General features: G+C 45.6%; 4 protein-coding genes across 7 annotated transcripts; 2 read left to right on the forward strand and 2 right to left on the reverse strand.

The window, feature by feature from the left end:
• The first annotated feature begins 3,749 nt into the window (after positions 1-3,749).
• Positions 3,750-14,206, forward strand: LOC105281559 (fasciculation and elongation protein zeta-2). Of its 2 annotated transcripts, none has more exons than XM_011342856.3 (9): positions 3,750-4,146; positions 5,458-5,710; positions 11,735-11,857; positions 12,062-12,140; positions 12,230-12,338; positions 12,433-12,695; positions 12,826-12,901; positions 13,203-13,268; positions 13,393-14,204. In XM_011342856.3, the coding sequence occupies exons 1-9, from the start codon at positions 4,041-4,043 to the stop codon at positions 13,407-13,409; spliced, it is 1,092 nt and encodes a 363-aa protein (XP_011341158.1). In that variant the 5' UTR covers positions 3,750-4,040; the 3' UTR covers positions 13,410-14,204. The 2 variants fall into 2 exon arrangements, with proteins under 2 accessions (XP_011341158.1, XP_011341157.1); XM_011342855.3 differs by having other exon boundaries at positions 3,751-4,146; positions 11,984-12,140; positions 13,393-14,206.
• Positions 13,599-16,414, reverse strand: LOC105281560. Its single transcript, XM_011342857.3, has 3 exons — positions 16,150-16,414; positions 15,848-16,073; positions 13,599-14,440 (listed from the first exon to the last, which is right to left on the reverse strand). Exons 1-3 carry the CDS (start codon positions 16,305-16,307, stop codon positions 14,348-14,350), a joined length of 477 nt encoding a protein of 158 aa, XP_011341159.1. The 5' UTR covers positions 16,308-16,414; the 3' UTR covers positions 13,599-14,347.
• Positions 16,415-16,521: 107 nt separating this feature from the next.
• Positions 16,522-24,937, reverse strand: LOC105281562. 3 transcript variants are annotated; one of them, XM_026973981.1, is made up of 9 exons: positions 24,521-24,937; positions 23,049-24,089; positions 20,133-22,979; positions 19,887-20,053; positions 19,624-19,799; positions 19,330-19,540; positions 19,102-19,245; positions 17,426-17,584; positions 16,522-16,942 (listed from the first exon to the last, which is right to left on the reverse strand). In XM_026973981.1, exons 2-8 carry the CDS (start codon positions 24,037-24,039, stop codon positions 17,432-17,434), a joined length of 4,689 nt encoding a protein of 1,562 aa, XP_026829782.1. In that variant the 5' UTR covers positions 24,040-24,089; positions 24,521-24,937; the 3' UTR covers positions 16,522-16,942; positions 17,426-17,431. The 3 variants fall into 3 exon arrangements, with proteins under 3 accessions (XP_026829782.1, XP_026829779.1, XP_026829781.1); XM_026973978.1 differs by having other exon boundaries at positions 20,133-24,089; XM_026973980.1 differs by lacking the exon at positions 24,521-24,937 and adding an exon at positions 24,174-24,509 and having other exon boundaries at positions 20,133-24,089.
• LOC105281561 lies at positions 17,591-19,080 on the forward strand. Its single transcript, XM_026973982.1, has 4 exons — positions 17,591-18,070; positions 18,163-18,351; positions 18,432-18,635; positions 18,785-19,080. Exons 1-4 carry the CDS (start codon positions 17,963-17,965, stop codon positions 18,962-18,964), a joined length of 681 nt encoding a protein of 226 aa, XP_026829783.1. The 5' UTR covers positions 17,591-17,962; the 3' UTR covers positions 18,965-19,080.
• Positions 24,938-25,657: the final 720 nt, after the last annotated feature.

Below are 25,657 nucleotides of genomic sequence, written 5' to 3' on the forward strand. Positions count from 1 at the left end.
GACAGAATACACGATGGAATGGCCAATACATGGACTCACTTGAACACGTTATTACGTTAACGCTTAAACTATCGTTAATCATCCAATTTCCTCCTTTGTTTCAGCGGTATGAGCAGCACAGATTTCTCTACAATTTGTTCAAGCAGGCCTGTTCATCCCCTCATGAGAATCTGCGCTCATACGCATTTGTACGCAATTAGTTTGATAGCACTGCTAACAAATGTATCATGTTATCGATAAATGTATCAGCACACACGACACGAGAGAAAAAGGATTGTGCAAAGTGAGGTGAATGCATTGAAACAGCCGCACTTTGTTGAAACTTTTACGCAAATTTAACTAATGTTGCAGGACACGTTTGCGCGAAAAAAATACATAGGTGAACGTAAGCGGAATGTAATTATTATACGCGATTAATTGGCCCGTAATAAGATTTCAAATAAATATTACTATCTTATTAGATAAATATATATAAAAGAATCACCAGAGCGTTTGTAATATCTCTTATAATAATTAAAATGACGATTATTGATTAATGACAGTTAATCGTCTCACATTTACAGGGAGGGAGGGATTGGAAAAGTCCAATCTGGGAAACACTACAGCACATAATGTAGCAATCCGGTTTTAGAGTCGAATGTTAACTATGTGCTGCAAATGTTTCCTTCATTTTTATCCGTACAATCTTTTATTCGCCCTCGATCGTTTTGCTACACGAGTCAAGCCCGTACTTTGTGCGATCGTTATAAAGTTGTCACTTGCAGCGACCATTATGAATCGTTTCAAATTCGTACGTCTCGACACATTATCTCGAAGTGATTGCATGAATGCTATCCTCGCATCGCAATTATCGACACGTGCAAATTGCATAATTAGGAATTGACGTTTAACGTCTCCGATATCGATTTTCCAGCCTGCAGGTGTCAATTGATCAATCAATTATAAAAAAAAATGCCGGCGATCTATCTCGTAGAGGATATCGCTCGCGCGTAATTTTCATTAAAACGGCGTTGTCCGCCGTTGACAAAGCGGCTTATATTACGAGAGGTGTGATGCCAAGGCTGACTACAATCCCTCATCTGTTGTCTTTCTTTCTGTGTAGCCTACAGTGCAACCGCCTACACACGTGCACACTTACTGTTTGCCTGAGGTTGCGCGCATCGTAGCGATAAAGTGCTATTTTGCGTACGTAACGTGTATTGAAAATCCTCAATAATACACCGATAAGGACGAATAACGGATTGTCGCGAAGATTGCACGCCGTTGGGGAAACCTGCAACGCGGAAGTGGAGAATTTCATTTTTCATCGCGGAAACTGATATCGGATACGTTAGCAGAATAAATAATTACGTTGGCTGCACGTCAATCACGTTGTTACGTCATGTCTGTAATTTTACGAGATACTGAAAAAGATGTAATAAAAGCGCAAACTCCGTGTGTCCGGACACACGTACACAGTAAAAAATAAAATATTAATTTTAACATTTTTTGCATGTCCCAGAAAGTCCACTCTAAATTTTAAGTTAAAGTAACTCATTCGTCATATGTTACTTCTTGACAAACTAGAAATGTTAAGTAATTAACACAATACTTTACATTTATTTTTGTTATTGCAACTTTAAGTGTGATGTAAAAATAACATACAAAGTAATTGAAAACTACATGGAAGAGAAGTTACAATGACTCATCAGAAAAGTTGATAGAACATTTTCGTTCATACAATATGAACATTTACTTTTTATGTTATATTAACACATGATAGTACTTATTTCAACTTAAATTATTTTTGATAGAAACATTTAATTTTAGTAAATTTGATTATTTTATACGTCAAAGTTCATGATTATTTGAAGATTTACTTTAACTTCTTTTAGAATGTTAAACTGACTTTGTGACATGTTGATTGTTTAAAATTATTGTGTTAAAAGCATTTCAAATAATATTCCATTTCTAAGAGACATACACAAAATGTTAAGTTATGAAGTTAACATTAATGTAACATATAAAATTGTTATAAAAATAATAACATATCAGTTGTATGTTAATTTTACATTGAAGTAGTAATCAAAACATGGCAACACAAGAAACTTTTAACATATGGACGCACAATTTTTAACGGTGTACGTTACAATGCTAATTCCTCGCCCTAGCGGCGCAAAACATTACGATTATTTATAACCGTCGCTTCGTCAAGGAAATTAGATCACGCGTTTTTTCGAACTTTGCTGGATGCAAATTGCCTTGTTATTTTATGCAACGTCTAACGATGGAATACTTTTTGTACGGCACTAAACCAACCCGATTGACACGAACGTTTATTGGCACGCCCCGATGGGTGGAGTTTTACAAGTCTATTAGAATATTTTCTTGCGCTGAATTGCGGAGAATTTTAATTTCTGATTCCGTTATTCCTCCTGTATAAATTCAGTTGTGTTACATCGCAAATATCGTTATAATTATTGATTTAATGTTTATTAAAGCGCAATTCGAAAGCTATCCGTGACTAAATGTATTCGTCACGGACGAGATATTTTCAATAGAATTTCAACAACTGTAAGCGACGTGGAACCGACTACTCAAAGAGCTATATATTATTCCGTGAATCGATATTTATTCAATATGAGTCTGTTTCGTTAGCTAGCATGTCCGAGTAAATATTTTCGTTGCAATGAAATTAATTGATCAATTATTTCTTTCACACCATCTCATATCTTTGATGTTTGATATTATTGTTCGCGTAAGCAATACATCGCCACATGAGCACCGAGTTTATTATCGATTTTTCTGTATACCACCATATGGAAATGTAGGAACTATGCTCGCAATGTGCGACTGTTGCTCATCAGATCATTCTTTCCTTCTTGCGGATATTTCCCATCAGCCGTATCGTTTCAATCGTTACCTGGTGAGCAAGTCTGTTTAAATTTTCTTCACGTGTTTATAACTGACAATAAATAGCCTTGTAAGAGACGGACGAGAATAGAAGAAAGAATGCTGGCATCCACCTCTTTCAAAAGATTGATTTTATTGCTGATATTCGCACTGCTTCCTCCAACATTGATGTTGTACATTTCATAGCGACATCTCGTTGCCTTTAGTCGCTTCACAAACTTGACGATGTTTTATCAGGCAAGCGACGAAACGCGTTTTGATTACATCAACAATGCGGTGATGCAGTTTTCAATTTATAAACTTTTCATTAAAGGAATCCTTGGTCTCTTTGATTCCCCCTTGTCCGCTTTAATTCCGTTACTATTGGGCAAGTTTAGCTTAACGACTTTCTGGCTTTCATCAAGATGAATGCAAAATTGGATTGCGAAATTTCAACGGAATCCGCAATCCGCATTCATCTGTCCGTTTTAAACGCTCAAAATTACGTCGCATGGTAAAATTGTAAAATCAGAGAGAAGTCAGAGCTGGCCGAAAGCTTCGCAGAACCACAATGGAGCGCAAGGTGATCTAAATAGGATCGAAACTGCAAGCTTAACAAATGGGCACGTAGACCTGCGGGACTCTAGGGCCCATGGCCCTTGGTCCGAAGCCCTGTTCACGAAGAAAACGCGAGAGAAAGAAAGAGAGAGATATATATGATTCGTGACATCAGCGTGCTCAGGCAGAGGTTGCCATAGTAACGCACGATCATCTTCCACCACCACTGTCGCCACCAGTGCACCCACTACGATAACCCACCATCGACCCCACCATCGCCTCCATCACCTCACCACACGACCACTGAAGAGCAACGACGAGGACTAGCCCCTTCTGCGTCAGTCGGTTTCAGTTGGCTCGCGCGTGCGGACGAACGACCGTTCTCGCGGGGTCTGTCGAGTCGAGGTGCGCGCGTGTGTGTGAGTGCGCGTGTGCGCGTGGTCGCTCCTCGTTGATGCTCGGCCGCGTCACCGTCGCAGCATCAATCTGATTCCGCGGGACCTCGTCGTCGGATAAGAGCGGACGAAGTGCGCGGCCTCGGGAAAGCGCGGAGCGACACGGCCACGACGCCGGATTCTCCCGTCGCGCCCGGCATCCCTTCGCGCTCAATAATGAGGGACATGGCAGGCAAGATCGCCGAGCTAAAGTTCGAGGCACCCCTCGCGCGCTTCGAGGAGGAGGACACTGCCAGTCTCAAGAACATGAATCTCCTGACAGGTGCGACGCGTCGCTTCTCATTTAATCGATACACCGCCGAATACGGCAATAGCTGTGCCGAGAACGCTACGCTCTCCGAGTCAGCTGCGAGTTCTGCCGCGGGTATTTTTTTTATTATTTATCTCGATCGCGCGACACGTACGCGTGATAGTCGGATAGCCGAACTGTTTTTCTAAGTAAACTCAAGTTTCTCGCTGATCCTTGAGATGAAGGGGTGAAAGAGCGGAAGAGAGAAAAGAGACAAAAATACGATACCCTTACCCGGGCTCTCCAGATTCCTCAGGTATCGCGAGTCTCCCGTGGTTTGCGCAACGAGGCCCAGCCGGAGGAATTTCGGGGACGGGTTGCCGTTTAGCTCGTTCACCGCGCTCGGATTTCTCTACCTGCGCCTCTAGGCAAGCAACAAAACGGAAAGGGAAGCAACGAAAAGCTGGGTTTATTCAATTTGGACCGGCCCGGTGGCCTTACTTCTTCGCGCAGCAATTTATTTTCGTCGTTTGGTCGCGTTGGCGCGTCCGAGGAATCGTCACCGCTTACAACTTTACACCGAGGAATTCCTTGAAATTTCTTCACCGCTTATTTCGCCGCAAAGTCGTTCACGCGATCGAGCGACGCTTAAATAAAATTATCCATAAATTTATTTACCTGTCGATACTCTCGATTTCCCATTGCGACCAGCCGATTTCATCAACGAGCCATGCTCCATTAATTCTCATCGCAATTTAATCGAAAGAGAGAAGAGAGGCTCGTCGTTTCGTTCTCGATCGTGGAAAACGGCGCGTCGCGACGTAGATTTTCTCGCTAAAACGAAATGGAAAAATAAATGTGTTAATCTCAATTTCAACATTCGCGGCGAAGCGTTTTATTAATAGGTCAGCTGTCCCGTGCAATCGATCGTGGCGTTAACAAGGCGATACAATTGTCCTTTATATTATTTATACGTAACAGACTGAGGATTTAAACGAAAAGTAAACGAGATATATCGAGAACCGTGTGTGCATTTTTATTCGAGCAACGAGGAGTGATGCCACGTCCGATAACGCTCGATATCGTGACACCAGTCGTCGCGACCTCGGTTCATCGTTGCGTCTCGTCGATATCGACGATCGTGCTACAAGGGGCTAAAATTTCGATCGGAGTCCACCTTCGATGAAACGACACCGCGATATCGGCGCTCGCATAAGCGACGTACGGACTTGAGTTTTACGAAAAAAAAAAACAAAAAAACTGACCATTTTCTACTCCTGAGTTATGCTGCAGATTAATGAATCACGCGAATGCTGTACCTGAACGTTTCCTGATTTTTCGCAGAGCAATTATTGGACGCGAGCCTGGACGCGAGTTTCGGGGAGAATTGTAACGCAAACGAGCCGCCGACGACGCACGAGAGCGGCACCGACATCCTCCAGGAAGGCACGTTTAGCCCATTCAGCGGCAGCCTCGAGGACCTCGTCAACACGTTCGATGAGAAGATTACGTCTTGCTTCCGCGATTACGGCACCGACGTGGAATCGCTGGCGCCGGTGCAGGTGCGAACGCAGGAGGAGATTATGAATGAGTGCCAGTAAGTCGTCATTTGCGCAACGCTTCGCCATGTTCCCTAAATTCATAACAATCATTATCAATGACAAACAAGCGAGAGAGTCGTTATCATCGTTTATATATTTGACTGCCTGTGGCAAAATCAAATAAATACTTCGTGAACGCCAACTCGATGATATTAATCGACGAGATCGTTGATCGAGCTAGTTTTATACCTTTTTTTAAAAAGGTAATTTTGTTGTGATTTCACACATTTTGTAGTAACGTTTACTTTATCGTATCAAATTTTTCTCGAAACAGAGATACAAGTTTTTCGGGTGGGTCACTTAAAATCGGACACCCTATATATTATAGTCAAAAGTCGACACCCTGTATAATATAATAAGGTAGTGTGAGATACCCTATATTTTAAAATGAGACCTGTAAGTTATAATATACTTGAGTGATATAGAAGTTAAAAGAGGAAAGCGAAGTACTATAGCTTAGCAGATTTTATTTTCACATATTAATCGACGAGATCATTGATCGAGCTAGTTTTATCGTTGAAAACTGTCGCAACGCCGCGCACGTTCGTCCCATTGTCGCAATTATCTTAATCGACCTAAATTAACCCTATTACCGCAGTTTACGTTGACGGTTACGTTGAACCAACGAGGACTCGATTACCGGTCTGGTTCCTTCTGCTGGATCGGATTAAATATGAAATAAAACAAATGTTAACCCGTTTCTTACGTGGGCGTCGCTCACCCGAAAAGAAATCGCGTGCGTGCCTGCGTGGCGCGCATCGAGATCGACGTTTTTGCGTCTTGCCGATCCCGGCTCCGCTCTTTCGCGCGCGGCGATCCCCGCCGCGGAAATAATCACTTATCGCTTACCGTTAGTCGTTGTTGGTTGCTAATACCTCGAGATACGTGATATACGCGTAATAGCGAAACGGGAGCATGCGGGTGCAGTACTCGTCACGCGTGCCACCGAAAATTTCTGCTCTCGATCATTACATAGCCGACCATGGTTAATCGTCATGGATGGTGGAAAAATCTCGCGCGGAGATTTTTTCACATGTAAGATCTGGAAAGATAGTCGAGACTGACAGGTCGTATAGAGGATCAGAATGAAAACAAGTTGATCACAACAGTAGGAGTATTATTGGCCGTACAGCCTAAGACCTAGGCGTGTGAACCAGGGATCCCGGAGAGTTCGAGTTCAGATCTAAAGCAGTCTCCTAGTTATTTTTCGCCTCTTACAATTCAGAAGTGGGATACAATCCGCTACCCCTCGAAGACAGTTGAGATTCATCCGCTACCCGTCGAAGAGGAGGGAGTTGAGAAGCAGCTGGCCGGTAGTGAAGCCTGAACATGGAGGTCGGGACGGACTCAGAAGAGTGAACCAACATGGAGATTGGGAAGGACTCAGAAGAGTGAACCAACATAGAGATTGGGAAGGACTCAAAGGAGTGAACCAACATGAAGGTTGGGAGGGACTCAGAAGAGTGAACCAAAAATGGATGTTGGGAGGGACTCAGAAGAGTGAACCAAAAATGGAGGTTGGGAGGGACTCAAGTGGAGTGAACCGACGATTTGGAGACATTCGGGGACGAATGTAATGTCAGGCTGGCCGAGCTGTAAGATCTGGAAAGATAGTCGAGACTGACAGGTCGTATAGAGGATCGGAATGAAAACAAGTTGATCACAACAGTAGGAGTATTATTGGCCGTACAGCCTAAGACCTAGGCGTGTGAACCAGGGATCCCGGAGAGTTCGAGTTCAGATCTAAAGCAGTCTCCTAGTTATTTTTCGCCTCTTACAATTCAGAAGTGGGATACAATCCGCTACCCCTCGAAGACAGTTGAGATTCATCCGCTACCCGTCGAAGAGGAGGGAGTTGAGAAGCAGCTGGCCGGTAGTGAAGCCTGAACATGGAGGTCGGGACGGACTCAGAAGAGTGAACCAACATGGAGATTGGGAAGGACTCAGAAGAGTGAACCAACATAGAGATTGGGAAGGACTCAAAGGAGTGAACCAACATGAAGGTTGGGAGGGACTCAGAAGAGTGAACCAAAAATGGATGTTGGGAGGGACTCAGAAGAGTGAACCAAAAATGGAGGTTGGGAGGGACTCAAGTGGAGTGAACCGACGATTTGGAGACATTCGGGGACGAATGTAATGTCAGGCTGGCCGAGCTGTAAGATCTGGAAAGATAGTCGAGACTGACAGGTCGTATAGAGGATCGGAATGAAAACAAGTTGATCACAACAGTAGGATTATTGGCCGTACAGCCTAAGATCTAGGCGTGTGAACCAGGGATCCCGGAGAGTTCGAGTTCAAATCTAAGGCAGTCTCCTAGTTATTTTTCGTCTCTTACAATTCAGAAGTGGGATAAAATCCGCTACCCCTCGAAGACAGTTGAGATTCATCCGCTACCCGTCGAAGAGGAGGGAGTTGAGAAGCAGCTGGCCGGTAGTGAAGCCTGAACATGGAGGTCGGGACGGACTCAGAAGAGTGAACCAACATGGAGATTGGGAAGGACTCAGAAGAGTAAACCAACATAGAGATTGGGAAGGACTCAAAGGAGTGAACCAACATGAAGGTTGGGAGGGACTCAGAAGAGTGAACCAAAAATGGATGTTGGGAGGGACTCAGAAGAGTGAACCAAAAATGGAGGTTGGGAGGGACGCAAGTGGAGTGAACCGACGATTTGGAGACATTCGGGGACGAATGTAATGTCAGGCTGGCCGAGCTGTAAGATCTGGAAAGATAGTCGAGACTGACAGGTCGTATAGAGGATCGGAATGAAAACAAGTTGATCACAACAGTAGGAGTATTGGCCGTACAGCCTAAGACCTAGGCGTGTGAACCAGGGATCCCGGAGAGTTCGAGTTCAGATCTAAGGCAGTCTCCTAGTTATTTTTCGCCTCTTACACACGAAAGAAATGGAGTTTCCTGACGTGACCCACCCGACGCAAGCGATCGATTTTCCAGTAAAGAAGTGTGCCGACACCGTCGCTACTCTCCACGCGATGTTTACCGCACGCTTCGCGGCTTTCTCTTCCGAGTAGCCGCTCGTCCGGTCCCCGAGCCGTTCCACGAGAGAGAAATTATTGAAAAAAGCGTTTTACTACACTTGCGCGCGCGCGCGCGCCTCGGTTTCAGTCATCGATTGAGATTGATCGGAATTTCACAGTGTCAAAAGTGCACGAAACGAGACATAGCGAGTCTGTCGTGAATCATCTTTCCGAGAAAATGAACGAGACTCGTGTCGACGAAAAATTACAACGGGATATCGAAAGGTCGCGCGGCCATCTTTGATACTTGCAATTCGTTAATCGATATCGCGAAATATTTTTGGCTCGAACCTCGCCTCGTAAGACCGAGGTCTAAATCCATTGCCAACTCGATAACGATACGTTAGCAAGAAATATTTGTCTCACCTATTATTTTTCTTATTACGATGTTACGTGCGCAGTCGATCTTTAATGTCTCCCATACGGGTAGCATCGATACGCTAAATTTCTCTCCGATCAATCTTTCACGCTTATCAGTTAACCTATATATCGCGAGCTCGCGCGTATGTATGTACATCTCCAAACATGGTACGACAACCAGTTCCATGGCAACCACGTCACATATCTCGAAACTCGCTGATGCAGGCACGTCTCGACGTCTCGAGTTGTGTTTAGTTTCAAGTTTGAGTAAAAATTTATGTATCTAGCGCGTGGCATAATTCACGGCATAACGGAAGAAGATGATTGGTTAGATTCGCCACGCGAGAGGCCAGTCAAATTCAAGCGTTTGTAAATTTGAACTTTGACATTGAGGACCACTTCGACCCAGACTCCGATCAATTTAATTCGTCGAGCGACTTGCAGGGCGACTAACATAAAAATCTCTAATAATAATATTAATATAAATTCTCGTATATAAAAATCTAAATTTTATGTTGGTCGCCCTGCAAGTTAATCAACGATTAAATTAACCGTTTGGTCAAAGCGGCCCCGAGTATTTGGCAAAACGATTTTACGGAATTTTCCTCATCATCGAGAGTTACAAGACTCTTATGCTACGATAGAGACGACCCTGGCATTGGAAAATATTTTCGACATAGGGTGCAAATTATAATCGCGGACGCGGCAAAGCTGCGTGCCGTAACGAGCGTAACCGAGCAGCAGCGAGGAGCAGGTGAAATTCAGCGAAGCGCGAAATTGTCTCTTCTGCGCGCAACCAGCCGCGGCAGGCTTAAATTCACATTCTCCAATGAAAGACCGTCCACTGCTACGGGGTTTTCGTTGATTCTATCGGTTCGTTACTTTTCACGCAAGATTATATTCTACCGCAGATGCGCGAGATGTAATCATGTAGACGCAACATTGCACGCGCCGCTGCATCAATCTTCGTCGGCATTCGAGCCATGCGCATTGCATCTACGTATGTAATTGTTCATCGTCGCCCAGAATTACCAACTGCTCGAAATAATACGATTATTTGCGTACATCGATTCGCGCATATCATGCGAGTATCGCGTAATGCATCTTGGGGAAAAAAGTATCACCAATTAAGCGAGTTTTTCAGAGAAATAAACGACGTGAACGAAAAGAGATGCAATCGGTGAAATGCTAATTAATAAATTAATTGCTATTAATTAAATTAATAACGGATGTTGCCAAGTCCGATTTTCTATCGTATAATCCGTAACCTTCCCAAAACGAGCGATTTAAACATCGACCCAACACGACATTAGTAAAGGGCGCTCGGTGACGAAGGGGGTGGGCACGAGCATCCAAATGGCACGTCCTCCATTCCGCCGACTAATGAGGTCATCGACCCACGATTGCGACAAAGTCGCCGTGGCGATGCGAGTGCACGCGCCGCTCGCAAAGCGCTTGCATTCCGCGGCAATACGTTTTGCGATTCAACGCCTTTCGAATGCAATTTCCACGTAACGTCCCAACAACGCTTTCTAGCGCGAGGCCAGCGGCACGACGAGATTTTTCCGCCTGCCGCCGAATTCTCCACGTTTCGCGGAAACTTCGAATCACGTACGTGATTCGACACGCGTCGCGTCGTTTCATTTCAAAGCCCGGATCGTCCGGTTTTGATCGATGTTTCGGTATCGAGACGCGTGGCATGAGAATTTAATTTCTGTGTTTTGCTTCTTCCTTCGTATCGAGCCATATACCACCCTCCGAATAGGGGACGAACGTCAATATCGGCGCGCACGCGCTTCAGATAGCGGCGACTGCCCACGGTGTTCCTCGCGGCGGCTAAATTTATACGGGAAATTATGCATTTATTTTATTTTAATCGAAAATCGTTTTTCGATGTAACCCCTTCCCACCCCCTGAAGGATATATATCTTCTCGCGTCTCTCGTCACGACGACGAAGCGGTCGAGGCACAGATCTCCAAAGATTACATTTTTTTAGCGAAGGGCTCTCGACAATGAGGAATCGACGAGAGATTTCGGAACAATGCCGTTACATCGCGCCGAGAGTTTCGACTCTGTTTCGCATCGAAACTCCCACGACAACACATTGTTCGCAAATTCGCGAATTGTTTCGCCTGTTGTTTGCGTGAAAAATCACTTCCTCCGGAAAACATGGTCGGCTCACGTTCTGTTTGCACATGATTAAACGTCTTATCTATGCAACGCAAACGTACTACGCGCAGGAAACGCCCACAGCCTCCAGTGATTCACGTGGCGTCCTAGAAAACGTAGACTCGAGCGACGGAGAATCGGCCGCTTTGGTCGATCGTACGGTTGAAACTAAACTGCCAAGTTTAGGGCAATATAATAAAAAAATATAATAAATATAAATATAAAAAATATAATAAAAGAATATTATAAACACGTCGTTTTCTCGCTGGAAGAGGATAAACGAGCGAGAAAAAACCCGATGACATATGAATGCAAGACGCCTTGATTTCCTGAAGGGATATGAGTCACGCAAAGACTGATCTCTGCGTTTCTCTCTCTCTCGCTCTGCGTGTAGAAATTTCGATGACGTAATAAGCGATCGCAAAGATGTAACGAGCACTTAACTCAACTTGCAGGATGTGGTGGACGATCACCGGAACTTTCGGCAACATATTGCCGATCGACTGGAGCAAATCCTACGCCAGGAAGATGCACATGCCCGCTTTGAACCTGAACGAAGTACCCGTTCCAACGGAGAGGTAGATTGTAATAATTTTGCTCGTTGTCGGCGCGCTTAAACGCGAATTCTCCGTTTCCGCTTGGACCGGCAGCTCTCGTTAGCGCTCTCGTAAATTCAATATTCGCTTTCCTTCTTTTCGCTGTAGACCCGAGCTAGAAGATTTAAGTAGCGAAGACGAGGCGGTTGCGACAGATCTGGACATGCATGCTTTGATCTTATCCAGCAGCACCGACACGCACAGTCCGGAGGAGCCGCTGAAGACCGCCGAGGAGGTCCTCCGTGAGATAGATGACATAATGCAGGTAATCTCGGATATACTCCTTTACTCGATTTACGCGGTTTACCACGCGAAACGAGCGCGACTGACGGCGTCGCGTCTTCTTGCCCGCAGGAAAGTCCGTCGATGGAAAGATCACCGGACTCCGAGGGTTCTATGCTCGACAGCGACGAGGCCCTGGAAAGAAGTAGAGAGGTGCTTGGATCACCGCTTCACGAAAAGAGTATGCTCGGACTTGCGTCTCTTGCGATCAGTCACTGGAAATTTCAATTGTTAAAAAGCGAAAATGCATCTCTCTCTTTCTCTCTCTCTCTTAGAACTGAAGCAACTCTCCTCCAGCCAGCTGACCGAACTGTTTGGCGAGATGGAGTCGTTGGTCGCGGCGTTGAGCGAAACGCTGATCGCCGAGCTCGCGCTCAGGGACGAGCTGGAATACGAGAAGGAGCTGAAGAACCAGTTCATCTCGTTATTGTTGGCCGTGCAGAATCGACGCAGGCAGCATCACGTCACGAAGAAGAGGACTCAAATGCAGAGCGGCACCAGTCCCCTGCCGCAACACAGGTCCCTGCAGGAGCCAAAGGTAACGCACACCGTCGTTATCGCGTCAAATTACACGTTTAAAACGCGTGCACGTAGGACGTTTCCTCGCAGTGCGCGAAGAAGTCTCGAAAAACTGAGAAAAACCAGCATGAATCTTTTCCTCGTTGCAGTACCTGACGACTGTTATTCCATATCATACAGACAGCGGTCCGCCAGACAATCAAGCCTTGCAAGTACTCATCAAAAGTGAGTACTTTGACGGCACATTTGCCGTTTTTAAAATATTAAATACTAGCTGGCGCTCGGTATATTTGGAAAATATAAAGCATAAAGAACGTATTTTTTTACGATGCGCACATTTTTAGAAGCTGCAAGACGATTGCACATAGCCTATGTTACTCAGGAAGATCTAAGCTATCCACCAGTGAAAGATTTTTTCAAATCGGTTTAGTAGTTTCTGAGATTACCCCGAACAATGGAACAAACTTTACCTCTTTATTAAATTAATATGATAATATGATTAAATATTAACGACGTTTACTTTTAGTATTGAAGGCCATTAGCGAGGACAGCCCAGCAGTGCCGACTTTGCTGACAGATTATATACTCAAGGGTAATTCAATTCGATTCAACAGCCATAAATAATGATACTTTAAATGATAATATTAAAGATATACGTTGCATCTCGATCGCCGTAAAAAGAAAACACGCTAACATGCCTGCTGTCCGAATTTCAGTGTTATGTCCGACTTAGGAAAAGGATGCACCTTGAAAAGAAACGCTAAACGGACGTCAGCGAAATACAATGCGCTCTTCTTCTTGCCAGTACGCTTTCAGCCGTCGTTGTGCCGCATCGTCACTGCGTTAAGACAACTAGCTTACCAGTTGTTACTCGAACCACACTCGATCTGTATCGGCTGTAGAGATAGATAAGGTTTCTCTCCGATATCCTCTATCTAGTCTTATAATTTATATACTTACGATTACAATTATAATTACGATGTGTACATGATATAATATTTTACTTGCTTAGGGTATCGTACAAGTATATTTTTCATAACTCGCGTATGTAAGCGTATACGTTATTATATTGACTCGCGTGAATTCGTACGTCTCATTCTCCCGCAATCTTCATATCTCGTGTATAATTATATCCCGACACGATTCACACCCTCGCTTCTTCGGTTTCGCATCCTCTCGCGTAAAACGTAAAAAGTTCGAGGGAAAGCTTTTTTCTTATGTGCGAGCTCCTTGTCGAGGATTTCGTGAACCGCTACTACTTTAGCAAATAAATCAGTTTCTCCACGTAAGGAATTCGGATTAATGTAAATTGTTGTAAACGCTAGCAGCTAGAGATCTTCTCCATCGGTCACGCGCAAACGTTGAAAAACCTCGCAGTATCAGTCAGGTTGAAGTTACTCGCTCCACCGATAATACGATAATTGTATAATTGTTCTCACGCAATGCGCAAAAGACTCGGACGACACTGTGTGTGTTTGTAAAGACGTTTGAGAAATAAATTGAACAACCTCACTGCTCTCTGCTCTCGGATGTCGTTGTTTGTCAATTCATCATTTCCTCCCCTCTATCGTCTATTCCCTTTTTTCTACACGTATCGATTTATCTGACGTAGATGTGTATCGTGACATTTCGGAATATTCAAGGAGAAATACCGTGTCTAAAATTTACAAGTTAGCCTTTACGACAGTACTGCACGGGACATTGCGGGGCTAAACAGCTGGGTTGCTGACAACAGTCTGCACCTCGGCGGTACCACTTGGACGTCTGAAATTAAATCCACGCATCAATCTCATGGAATATCTAAAGCGCAAAACAATTTTAGAGAGAGTAGCTATTGGGTTGGCCAAAAAGTAATTGCGTTTTTTTTATATAAATAAAAGGCGAATTTTTCATGGGAAACAAAAACTTTATTAAACAATATATTGTCCATTTTGTTTGATTATCTTTTGCCATTTTTCAGGCAACTTCATGATTCCGCGCTCAAAAAAGTTCTTATCTTTTTCAGCAAAAAACAATTCCAACAACGATTTCATATCCTCATCAGCAGTAAAGGTTTTACCATTCAAGGCGTTTTGCAAAGAACCAAACAAATGGTAATCTGATGGTGCCGGGTCTGGCGAATATGGTGGATGTGGTAACACGTCCCATCCAAGCTGCAACAATTTTTCACGAGTGACAAAACTTGTACGTGGTCTAGCGTTATCATGGTGAAACACAACACCTTTGCGATTCACCAATTCTCGACGTTTCTGTTTGATGGCATCGTTTAATTTATCCAGTTGACGACAGTATACGTCTGAATTAATGGTTTGATTCCTTGCAAGCAGCTCAAAATACACAATACCTTTAAAGTCCCACCAGACTGACAGCATAATCTTTCTTTGGTGAATATCTGCTTTTCAAGTGCTTTCAGCAGGTTCATCACGCTTGCTCCACGATCTTTTTCGTTTGACGTTGTTGTAGACGATCCATTTTTCGTCGCCTGTTATCATACGTCTCAAAAATCGATCATTTTCCTCACGTTTCAAAAGAGAATCGCAGATGTCAATACGCTTAGTGAGATGAATTTCTTTGAGCTCATGTGCTACCCAAATATCGAGCTTACTAATGTATCCAAGTCGTTTTGAATGGTTTTCAACACTCGATTTCGATATGTTAAGATTCTCGGCAATCTCTCGTGTCGTTAAACGCCGATTCGAATCGATCAGTGCCTTTATTTTGTCATCATCAATTTCGATTGGCCTTCCTGAGCGTGGTGCATCTTTCACATTAAAATCTCGAGATCGAAATTTAGTAAACCAATTTTGACACTGCCGCAGTTGCAAAGCATCTTCGCCATATACATGACATAACTTTTTATGAGCTTGCACAGCGTTTTTCCCTTTTCGGAAGTAATAAAAGAAAATATGAGGAAAATGTTCTTTTTGATTTTCCATTTTGAAATCGACGGCAAACAAACAATCGTTAACGAAATCGTGTACTTTCTTTTTGTAAAACAAGCTTGAACTGTGAGTTGTTAAGCTACATAATGAATTTGCGGTTTAGAATGAAGTTAGTTACATTTCAAGACATGTATGTCCATCTATTGGAAAAAAACGCAATTACTTTTTGGCCAACCCAATAGTAGAACTAGCTCGCGTTGGAGCAAAGAAACAATTTGGAGAGACGTACGCTCTGCTGGACATAACTGCGACCAGGTATATCGTCCGCCAACTCGACGAGACTTGGACTTGCAAGCTTCATGATCGTCGCGGTCGAGCAATAAGTGATGAGGGGTCTGTTTACGGGGAACGTCCACGCCGGCTTACACTCGTCGGGACTGGGTCTAACGTGCCATGCCTCGGGATCGTATCTGCGGTCGTACTTAACGCACATTGCCGATTTGTCATTGCCGCGTCTGGAATTAATTCATCGTTTACTCTTCTGTCGATTTTATCAGCGTCAGCGTCAGCTAATTAATTGTTGTTCCTCACAAGGAATCCATCTCCGCAAAGAGACACTTCAGACGTCGCAGCTCGTCGCCGGCATTGCACACTCTGTTAGAGAAGCCCCAATTTCCAAGCGCCTCCGCCACGCCGGTGCCGTGGCCTTTGGAAAATTCGTACGTGCACGGGATTGTTGGCACTGCCATTTTTTTCAGATACTTGTCAATTTTGCAAAGGTATACGCCGCGTAAAGATAGACCGACCGTTTCACATAAAGGCTAAAGAGAAAATAGGTTTCCCGACTTTGACACTCGTGAGCCTTGAAGTTTGCTCGTGTGCAATTTCTCGTTCTAAACAATCGCAAAACGCTGCTGTAAATTTATAAGTAAATTTGAATAAACGACTATCGGAAATGCAAGGTACAATGGATGTATCTTTATTTCAGTTTAGCAATATGTGGACAACATGATGTGGAAAGATGTATGTGTGTTGTGTGTGTATATGCGTGTCTATATATATATGTACAAGTATATATATCCACATATATATACATACATGTTCATATACACGATGTTTGTGTGTATATATTCAAATTTACGCATCATAGATTTATCTCTAAATAATCTAATAGTAAAATAATTCATCTTTTTTGTGACTTAATCTTTATATCTTATATATCTAAATAAAATATAGGGTAAACGTGCGTATTGAGACATAGAATGTTACATCATAAGTAGAATCTTCATTATGATATCACGTGCTCATATTCACACACTCGTCATCACTTTCAATTTCTAGCGCATCTTGCAAGGTCAACTCAGAAGTATCAGTAGTATTTGCACTGAAATTAACGTCCACGAGCAATTAGCAGTTATAATAACGATTACTTACGGCCTAATAAATATCTTTTCTTCTTAAGGGGCAGCTGGAGTTGCTAGTGAACTATTTTTTCACTATAGCGATGGTAATTGCAGTTTCGAAAATTCTCTTTATTGCTTGTGCAGAATAAAAACTCCTTTTCCACAAATGAAGTATAGATAGAAAGAAAGTCCGCTCTACAGGACTTTATATTCAAAATGGAAAAAAGTTAAAAACTTGCATTTGTCTTTTCTAACTTTTTTCCATTTTGAATATAAAGTCCTGTAGAGCGGACTTTCTATCTATACTTCATTTGTGGAAAAGGATTTTTTATTCTGCACAAGCAATAAAGAGAATTTTCGAAACTACAATTACCATCGCTATAGTGAAAAAATAGTTCACTAGCAACTCCAGCATCCCCTTAATCGAGTAATTAATATCTTAGCGCCCATTGAAAAATGCTTACCGTCGTTTATTGAATTTTCCCATCAATGTAAGCTTTTATAGCAGTCTGGCACTCCGTGGAACACCAATGCTGAATCAATAGATACGTCTCTGATTCAAGCGCAGCGTCCAACTTTTTCCGTAAGCTGTGACGTAATAGGGCCTTTGTTGCCTCCATGGACTAGAAAAATAACTTTCTGTCAGAAAGCACACGCCGAGCTGGTGGCACGAGACGAATGCAATTGCAGACGCGCGCGTGCAGATATCTTCGTAATCTCCTGTCCCGAATGTGCGCTAAACGTGGATTTCTTGCGACGTTTGCGTTGCCACATCGTCGAAAGAATGCACTCCTTCTTAGCATTTTGATTTTTCATGTGCCACGTCGCCACGAGCGCAGACAACAGCGTAACGTCATGAATATTAACAAGTTTCGTAATTACGAGTCATGTGTGGGAGCAAACGCGTGGAATCGGGAATGCGTATTAGCATTATTGTCGCTCGCGTTAACATCGATTTTGCCTGTAGCAGTCGAATCTAACACGCGTACGTGGCCGTAAACATGATCGTCAGGATCTGTCTCTTGGTTTGCACGGTAGGCGCGAGTGTCGGCGTGTACACCACGATCAGCAGTAAAGCCAACAACGTTACATTCAAGTACACGAATGGAGTTTGTATACGAGATTGTATATCGCGTAGATACTCGATGCTCCGTCGTAAACGACAACGAATGACAAACGTTGCTTGAATTCGTTGAGACAGGTCGAGGGGGAGAGCGATCTGCATCACTGCGCGCCTCACGAAGTGTGCAACGTGGTTCACGATCGGTTTTGGATGCCCAGTTTAACGGAGAGACTTTGCCACTGTGCCAACGGCAGAGAATGCCCGTGGCAATGGACGAAAACGCTCGACAACTCGACTGTCTCGCTCAATAACAGATCCGTTTTAAAGGTACACCAAAGGTATCGAGATGCTAAGGTAGCGAAGCGCCGTTCTTTCGTATTTCTAATGTCATCGCATCTTTTTCATAGTTTTGCACGCAGGTAGCGGAACTGGAAACGTGCGCGCATAGACAAGAGGCAGCGACAGTGCACGGGGAAGGTGACACGAGCAATAATTACATAATACCGTATAACGTGACGGTGAACTGCGCGTGTCCGCAAACGCATTACTGGAAACTGCAAAGGTACACGTACGCGGAGAGCGGACTCGTTCAAGTGTTCAAGTGTGTCAGGGTACGTTTTGCATTCTCTCGATGCGCTGAGAGAAACTCGCTCTTTCACTTTTTTCGGGATAATCGTAGAAAAGTATCGTCTCAACTACGTAATATTCTTTTTAACCCGCCAACACGTTATTCACCGAATGTCCGTTATTTTTAACGCAGAAGCGGATGTGCGAGGCTTTAGAGTTTTGCGGCTACATACGGGCTGACCTGTACTCGACGTATTACAGGTGCACGTGCCCGGAGAGACATTTCTGCATCTTTAAGAATACGATACGAGTAAATGTGCAAGAATTGCTCTACTCTGGGCCTGCTTACATGGCGTACTGTTATCGTTTGTGAAGAACAAGAGAGAAATTGTTGACAACGTAACAAAATTCCTTCGACGCGATCTAATACCTAGAGCGTGCACTTGAAAAAATTTGTTATTAAAGTAGGTATTAAAGGCTAAAGCTTATTGCCGCGTACGTGCAACTTACTTGTGATGACTGATCGCCCATAGCCCGCAAGGATGGTAATAATTCTACTTGAAACCGATCAGGCCATAGAACTCGAGTAACGAGACCAGCTCTTAATGCTTCGCTTGCTGTCAAGGTTCTTCCACTCAATAAAAGTTCGCTCGTCTGTTAAAATACACATACGTCATCTTTAACTTGCAATTATTTTCCAATTGAATCCGACGTGACGAAATTGTGCTCGAGACTTACGATTGCACTGCCCAGTATATGCGAGAGAGTGAAAACGGCGGCTCCCTCCGCGATTTGTCCTAGTTTCCCGTAAGGGGTGCAAAATGTCGCTTTATCGCTGGCAATTACAAGGTCGAAGAGAGGTAACATGGTCACTCCGAGTCCGATTGCAGCACCTTGCACTCCAGCAACTATCGGCTTGTTGAAGGTGGCCAGGCTTTTGATAAAGTCCCTGAAATAACGGGCGGACGGTCATCAGTATAAACTGCGGTAAACGGTCAACGAATCTCGCTCGCGGATACGTTAGACGCGTACTTGACGGCATGCGCCAGCTCTTGAGCGACGGACCGTCGTTCCTCTTTGTTCGCGTGCAACAACATCGACAGATCGAGACCCTCGCAGAAGCTCGTGCCTGTGGAGGTCAGCAGTACTACTCTGCACTCGTCGTCCCTCTTCAATATCGACAGAGCCTCCCTGAACTCTTGCATCACCTATAACAATAACGACAATGGCAATAAAGACGTATCTCGTTTAACGGGACGGGAACGAGGAATCTCAGCGTGCGTGAAGTCACTTACTTGCAGCGTAAGAGCGTTTCTCACTTTCGTCGAAGAGGATGGCGTGAGTATCAACTGTACAAGATTACCGTGCCGACGTACGTTTATCTCCTTGTTGCTGAACTGATTTTGCGCTTCTGTCTTCGCTTTTTTACTGTCCAGGTCGGTCTTTGCGGTGCTTGCGTTTGCTGCATAACATTTAACGTACATCAGATTGCATCGTCAAGTTAACTTTTTACAGAAACGTGCGGACGTTTTCAACATTACCTTTGCTTTTTCGCGTAACTGTGACATTACCAGACCGGGCGCTGACGACCGAAAGAGCGGTGGCCGCTTCGGCGAGGCAGACCGACAATTCGTCCTCCTCCTTGGAAGATTCCTCGGCATTGTCGGGATCATTTGCCCTGGCAAATGTCACTTTACTCTTTACAGCCCGTCTGCTCTTCGCCGTCACTTTCCCCGGTGTTACCGCACCATTCGACGACCTGGTCGTGACTTTACTCGAAACGTTGTCCTCGAGCGTGGAAACATTTTCCTGCTTGACAGTCTTGTCCAGTTTCTTCACGTCTGACTTCTTGCCAGGACGCGCAGCGACAGTGACTTTCTCCTCCACGTCGCTGGTCACGGTATCGCTGGTAGCCGTACCAATTTCGAGGGTATTGATCGTATCAGCGTTACCGGTGCCGTCGTCGGTGTCAGACCTCCTCTTCTTGGTCCTCTTTGCGTTGTTCATCTTCTCATCTTGCGAATTTCGTCTCTTTTTGGCAGATCGCAAAGAGTGAGCCGTCCCGTCGTCCGGTTTGCCGGTGTCCGCGAAAGGCCTCTCCGCGGGTGAGTCGACACTGACTCTCGGGCTACCGGACGCGCTCGAGAACGAGCTCGACGAGTGTCTCCTGACGATGATCGACGCATCGGCCGCATTGCGGATCTTCGCCGGGAGTATAAACTCCGTGGGTGACGTCGCACTGTTGGGGGTTTTCGGCGATACGGCCTGTTCGCCCACCTTCCTGTCCAACTGAACGTCAGCCGGCTGAACCGCCGTTCTCTTGGATCTCGGTGACACTTTCGTCACGCCCGCAGTCGTCGACGTGCGCAGCCGTAGCACGGCGTTGCGAACCAGCTTCTTGCGAATCTTCAATTCGCGCTGCACCTTCTGCAAGTCCATTACTTTCGCTCGTGACTTCGTGATGGGTACCAGACGCTTCTTCGTCGGCTGCTCCACGTCGTACAACAAATTCACAACACCCTCGTCCTGCAGTAACTTGTCTATCTCGTTGATGCTCTTCTTCTTCGGCTTCGCGTCACCGGACGCGCCCTCGGACGTTCGCTTTTGCGGCTTGGCGATCACCTTTGAGGCTGATTTCTTCGAAGCGCTCAACTTCGTCTTTAATTGAACGGGTTTCGCGTTGGTCGGCATTTTCTGACGCAGCAATCTCTTGACCATCACTTTTCTCTTAGCGATCGGCCCTTTCTTCACGAGATTCTGTTTCGACCGTTCCACGAGGAAACTGTCCACTTGATTGGCACTCGGATCCGTCCTATCTTCCAGTTCCTTGTCCGTCGCTTCCTTCTTCGTCGTTGTTACATTATTTGCATCGTCAGTTTTCACCTCGTTCTTCATCACGACCATCTTCACCATCGCGCTGCCTTCAAGATTGCCCTCCTGCCTCTTATCCATCGAAACCTTACCCCTGTATACCTTCTGCCGTTTCATCGTGTTCTGCTCGTGTTCCCTCGCTTTCTCGGTAGGCTTACGCTTCCTACCCGATCTCGACTCCTCTGCCCGCATCACCACCAGTTCAGCCATCCGATCGTTGCGATCCTCCGTGTGTTTACGAGGTGGTGTCGAGCACAACCTGGCCTCGGCCGATTCTGGATTCGCTGGCGCTTCTTCACTCCCCAGCACATCCACATTGACAATCTCCTCTTTCGATTGTGTGTCGAGCGAACTTTTTGTAACAGCGTCTTTAGCTTTGCCGGGTGCCGGTTGAAAAGTCTTCCTCTTTCGCAATGGAGTCTTTTTGACCGGCAATTCGAGCAACTGCTTCAACGCCAATTCTCGTTCGAGCAACGGATCGAGCTTTGGTGGACCACTGTGAGCGGGCTCCACGTTCGACGAGGGAGATTTCGCCTCCTCCGTGAGTGCCGGAGGGTTCAAAACGGACCAGTCGGGATCAACGTCGCCCTCTAGAATAGCCAGCAATTCCTTGTTGTCGGAACTGCCGCCCTTGCTGGTCTCCGTCGTTTTCTTGTCACAATTATCCGCCGTTGGTTGTACAGATGCGGAAGAGAGAGAGGAAGACGAGGAGTGAGCAGGTGGGGTGGCTTGCTGCGACCCGGCGAGTCCCGAGACCGGATTCTTCGGGTTGCCCGCCAGTCTACTGGACAGCCTTTGCGTTAATTTCTTCACGAAGAATATGTCCGGTCCGCGCGGTGCGTCCACGACGGTCTTCTGTTTCTCGCGAAGACGCTGTTTCAGCACTTCCGTTACCTCCGCCGGCGATGCTATCTGACTGGTCAAATGCCGAGAGTGATTTTTCGAAATGGCATGCGACTGCGGCGTCGAGTTTAACGCGCGCGTTTCCGCGCCACGAGAGGACTTGCCAGCCACCGGATGACCAGGTGAATTCTTTTCACTCTTGACGGCCGAACCCGTCTCTCGATCGGTCGGCTTCTTCGTCTTTTGATTCTCCGCTCGTTCAGTCGACTGCTTCGCCGCGTCCTTCTTACCAGTCGCGTCTTCGTCCGCGACGCGATCCACATTCCTCGAAGAAACCTCGTCTCGAATAGCGGCGAACGATTCGATCTTGACAGTCTGATCCGACTTCGTTTCGTCCAGCAGACTCTTCAGCTCGATTTCCACCGAGTCGTGTACCTTCGATGGCGATTGCACGTCTTCGTCCGTATTCTCGACGCCCCAGTCGTCAAAAATGTCTTGGATGACGCTTCTCTTCTTCGTCGACGGGTCCGTCGCGGACGAGTCGCGGGTAGGCGTAGTCTCTCGTTCAGAATCGTCAACCGCCTCGCGAACAGTATTTTCACGAGTGTCTCCAATCTCGGGCGCGTCTCTCGTAGCTTCCAAACCATCGTTCTCCGTGATTACAATCTTCTTATCTATAATAATAGTGATGTTATTATCCTCGTCACCAGCCACGTTTGATTCACCATTCTCGCCATTTATACCTTTGTCAATCGCGATTTTCCCGTCGATTATCTTGACAGCTGCCGCATCGTGCTTCTCGCTCTCCGTGCAGTCCTCGTTATCCCGTTGCTCGCACTCTTCCACGATCGGAGCGTCTATAATTTCCGTCACTTCTATTATAGTGCCATCGTTCTCCTGGCTGTAATCGAGCAGCTCGATCTCGTTGTCCCCTTGGTCGGATTTCTCCTGCAAACCGACTGCGGTCCCATGATCGCACTCTTTGCCGGAGTCCTTCTCGTCCACGGTGACGATGTAGTCGTTCGCTGTCGCGTCCGTTATAACCGGTATGGTCTCTACCACTACGACCACCGCCTCTTCTTCTTGTACTAACTTGCTCAGTTCAGCGTCCATTACTATCGAGCTATTCTGGCTACTATCATTATTGTGTATTTCCCTGATTGTTTCCTTAACTGATTCACGCGCGTTGCGAGTCTGGCCCCCGGAATGGTCGCCCAGTTCGAACTTGTCTACCGTAATTGGATACTGCCTGGCCGCAGCGTCGAATTCATCTACATCTACTACGTTACGATTACTCTCCAGAGCAGCCTCCTTGTCCACTTCCACTACTTTAGATACAGTTATCACATTTAGGCTTTGGTCTTCCTCGGAGCACAAACGTTGCGACTGACTCGTCGCCTCTTTCTCCCTGACGCGTTCACAGATCTCAGGTTGTTTCTGTACGCCGGCTGTCGTTGCGTTCGGCTTGCCTGGCTCGGATTCACCACGACTTACGTCCGCATGGCCTTTAGCTGTGGATTCCACTCTGATATGCAAGGGAGCACCCGCGACTGACGTAGGCAGTTCCGGCGATGGTGCACACGTGTCTGGCAACTCCTGTCCGTCCTCCGCAGCGACTCTTACACGGTGATCGGCAACGACTGGCGTCGTGTGAGTTGCCTGTGCATCGACGTCGGTGGATATCTCTTCAACTTCGAGGACTCGCGTCTGAAGCGCGTCCGCCGATCGTTCCATGGTGAAATGCCCAAGATTGTCCGATATTTTCTACTAAATCCAGCAGCTTTCTGTTTTGCAGAAAAAAAGATCATTTTACGACAAGCTGACAATATCTGCAGGCGTAGGCGCGTATTTATAAAGACTACCATAACCTAAAGTACAGCGAGACTTCGTCGCGGAGTATTGCACCAGTTCAACCGGTTTCATCCAGTTTCGTCATTTCGGTAATGCCGATTCTCAAATGTGGCGAAACTTCTAACCAAGCACGGTAAGTCAACGGTACGTACATTCATAAAAGTTATTGCAATCAAACACTTGACGGCGATCGACGGAAAATGTGATACGGTACGCCCCGTTCGATCTTACAGCGTTGGCGCGGAAAATGCGGCGGAATCGATACGAACGTTCAATAATGCTCGCCGATCGCCGAGCGGTATTTTGAAAACGTAGAGTACGCACGCACAAGGCGGTCTAATGGCAGCGGGTACGGTATGCTTACCGTGCAACGGCGATGTGTCCATACTTTTCGTATTCCGACGAAAATCACGCGATACCCGCGGATTTTGAGGGGAACGGTGTGCCGCGCGATCGCCGTGTCGCTACGGAGATACCGAGCGCGAGTGAGTACGCTAATCGATCGTGCGGAAAAAAACGATTGTATCGATGAATCCAAACATTGCGTTTACAAGAACGAAACGGCAGCCACGCACCACGGACGAACGTCAACTCAAATACCGCCCCCCCCCCCCGCTCCGCCGAAAGAACCGACTCGATGATCACGTATCACCCAAGCACTCGTCGAGAGGTAACGTTGCCACGCGCGTTAGATTCTCGCGGCATCGGAGAAAGCTCGCAGTTAAACACTCGTATCGTTAATTGAGCCTTTAGCTGCGTTACATTTACACTCGCAATCACAAACGATATTCGCAACTGCGTTACATACACGTTTTCAATTAATAACGGAACCGCACGATTGGTCCGTCATCGAGCCATTTTATCTGAAAATGAAAAAGACATAACATTGCTGTGAGTCCACTGTGAATACCATTTAAAAACAAAAAGAAATTATCCAACTCTCATTGCATAATGAGCAATATTATTTATCCGTAAAAGGATTTCCAATCAGCCGTCGAGTTATCTGCTATCGGAAATAAACACATTGCTGGACTCGCAGTACTAGATCGTACTACTTGAAAGATAAAGCTCCGTCTGACTCGACATTGAGGCCGTGTTCCAAAATTCACTGCCAGCGCTGAAAAGCTATAGTGCACACTGACCGGCAATGAATCGTTTCGCAAATGGCGGAGCATGTCCTACGTTGCCCGGCACTCTAGCGTATAACGCAGCGGCGGTAGATGGCGGCCGATCACCGAATTTATCGACGATGGTAACTGATCGCCTCGTATGATCATGAGCAGCGAAAGAAATATCATTCCGTCGATAACGACATGTGTGTATCAGAAGGCGGAAAAAAATATGAATTGAATCATTTCCAATGATATATTGGTTTTAAATACTTGATGGGTCTGAAAAGGACCGTTTGTAATCAACTAGATCACCTCAATAGTCCGTCCAGTATCCATTTCGTGCAACAACTTGTTGCAAACGGGTATTAATGGAATCGTGAAGATTTTGG

This window comes from Ooceraea biroi, chromosome 12 (genome assembly GCF_003672135.1).
Source record: "Ooceraea biroi isolate clonal line C1 chromosome 12, Obir_v5.4, whole genome shotgun sequence".
Classification (NCBI taxonomy): domain Eukaryota; kingdom Metazoa; phylum Arthropoda; class Insecta; order Hymenoptera; family Formicidae; genus Ooceraea; species Ooceraea biroi.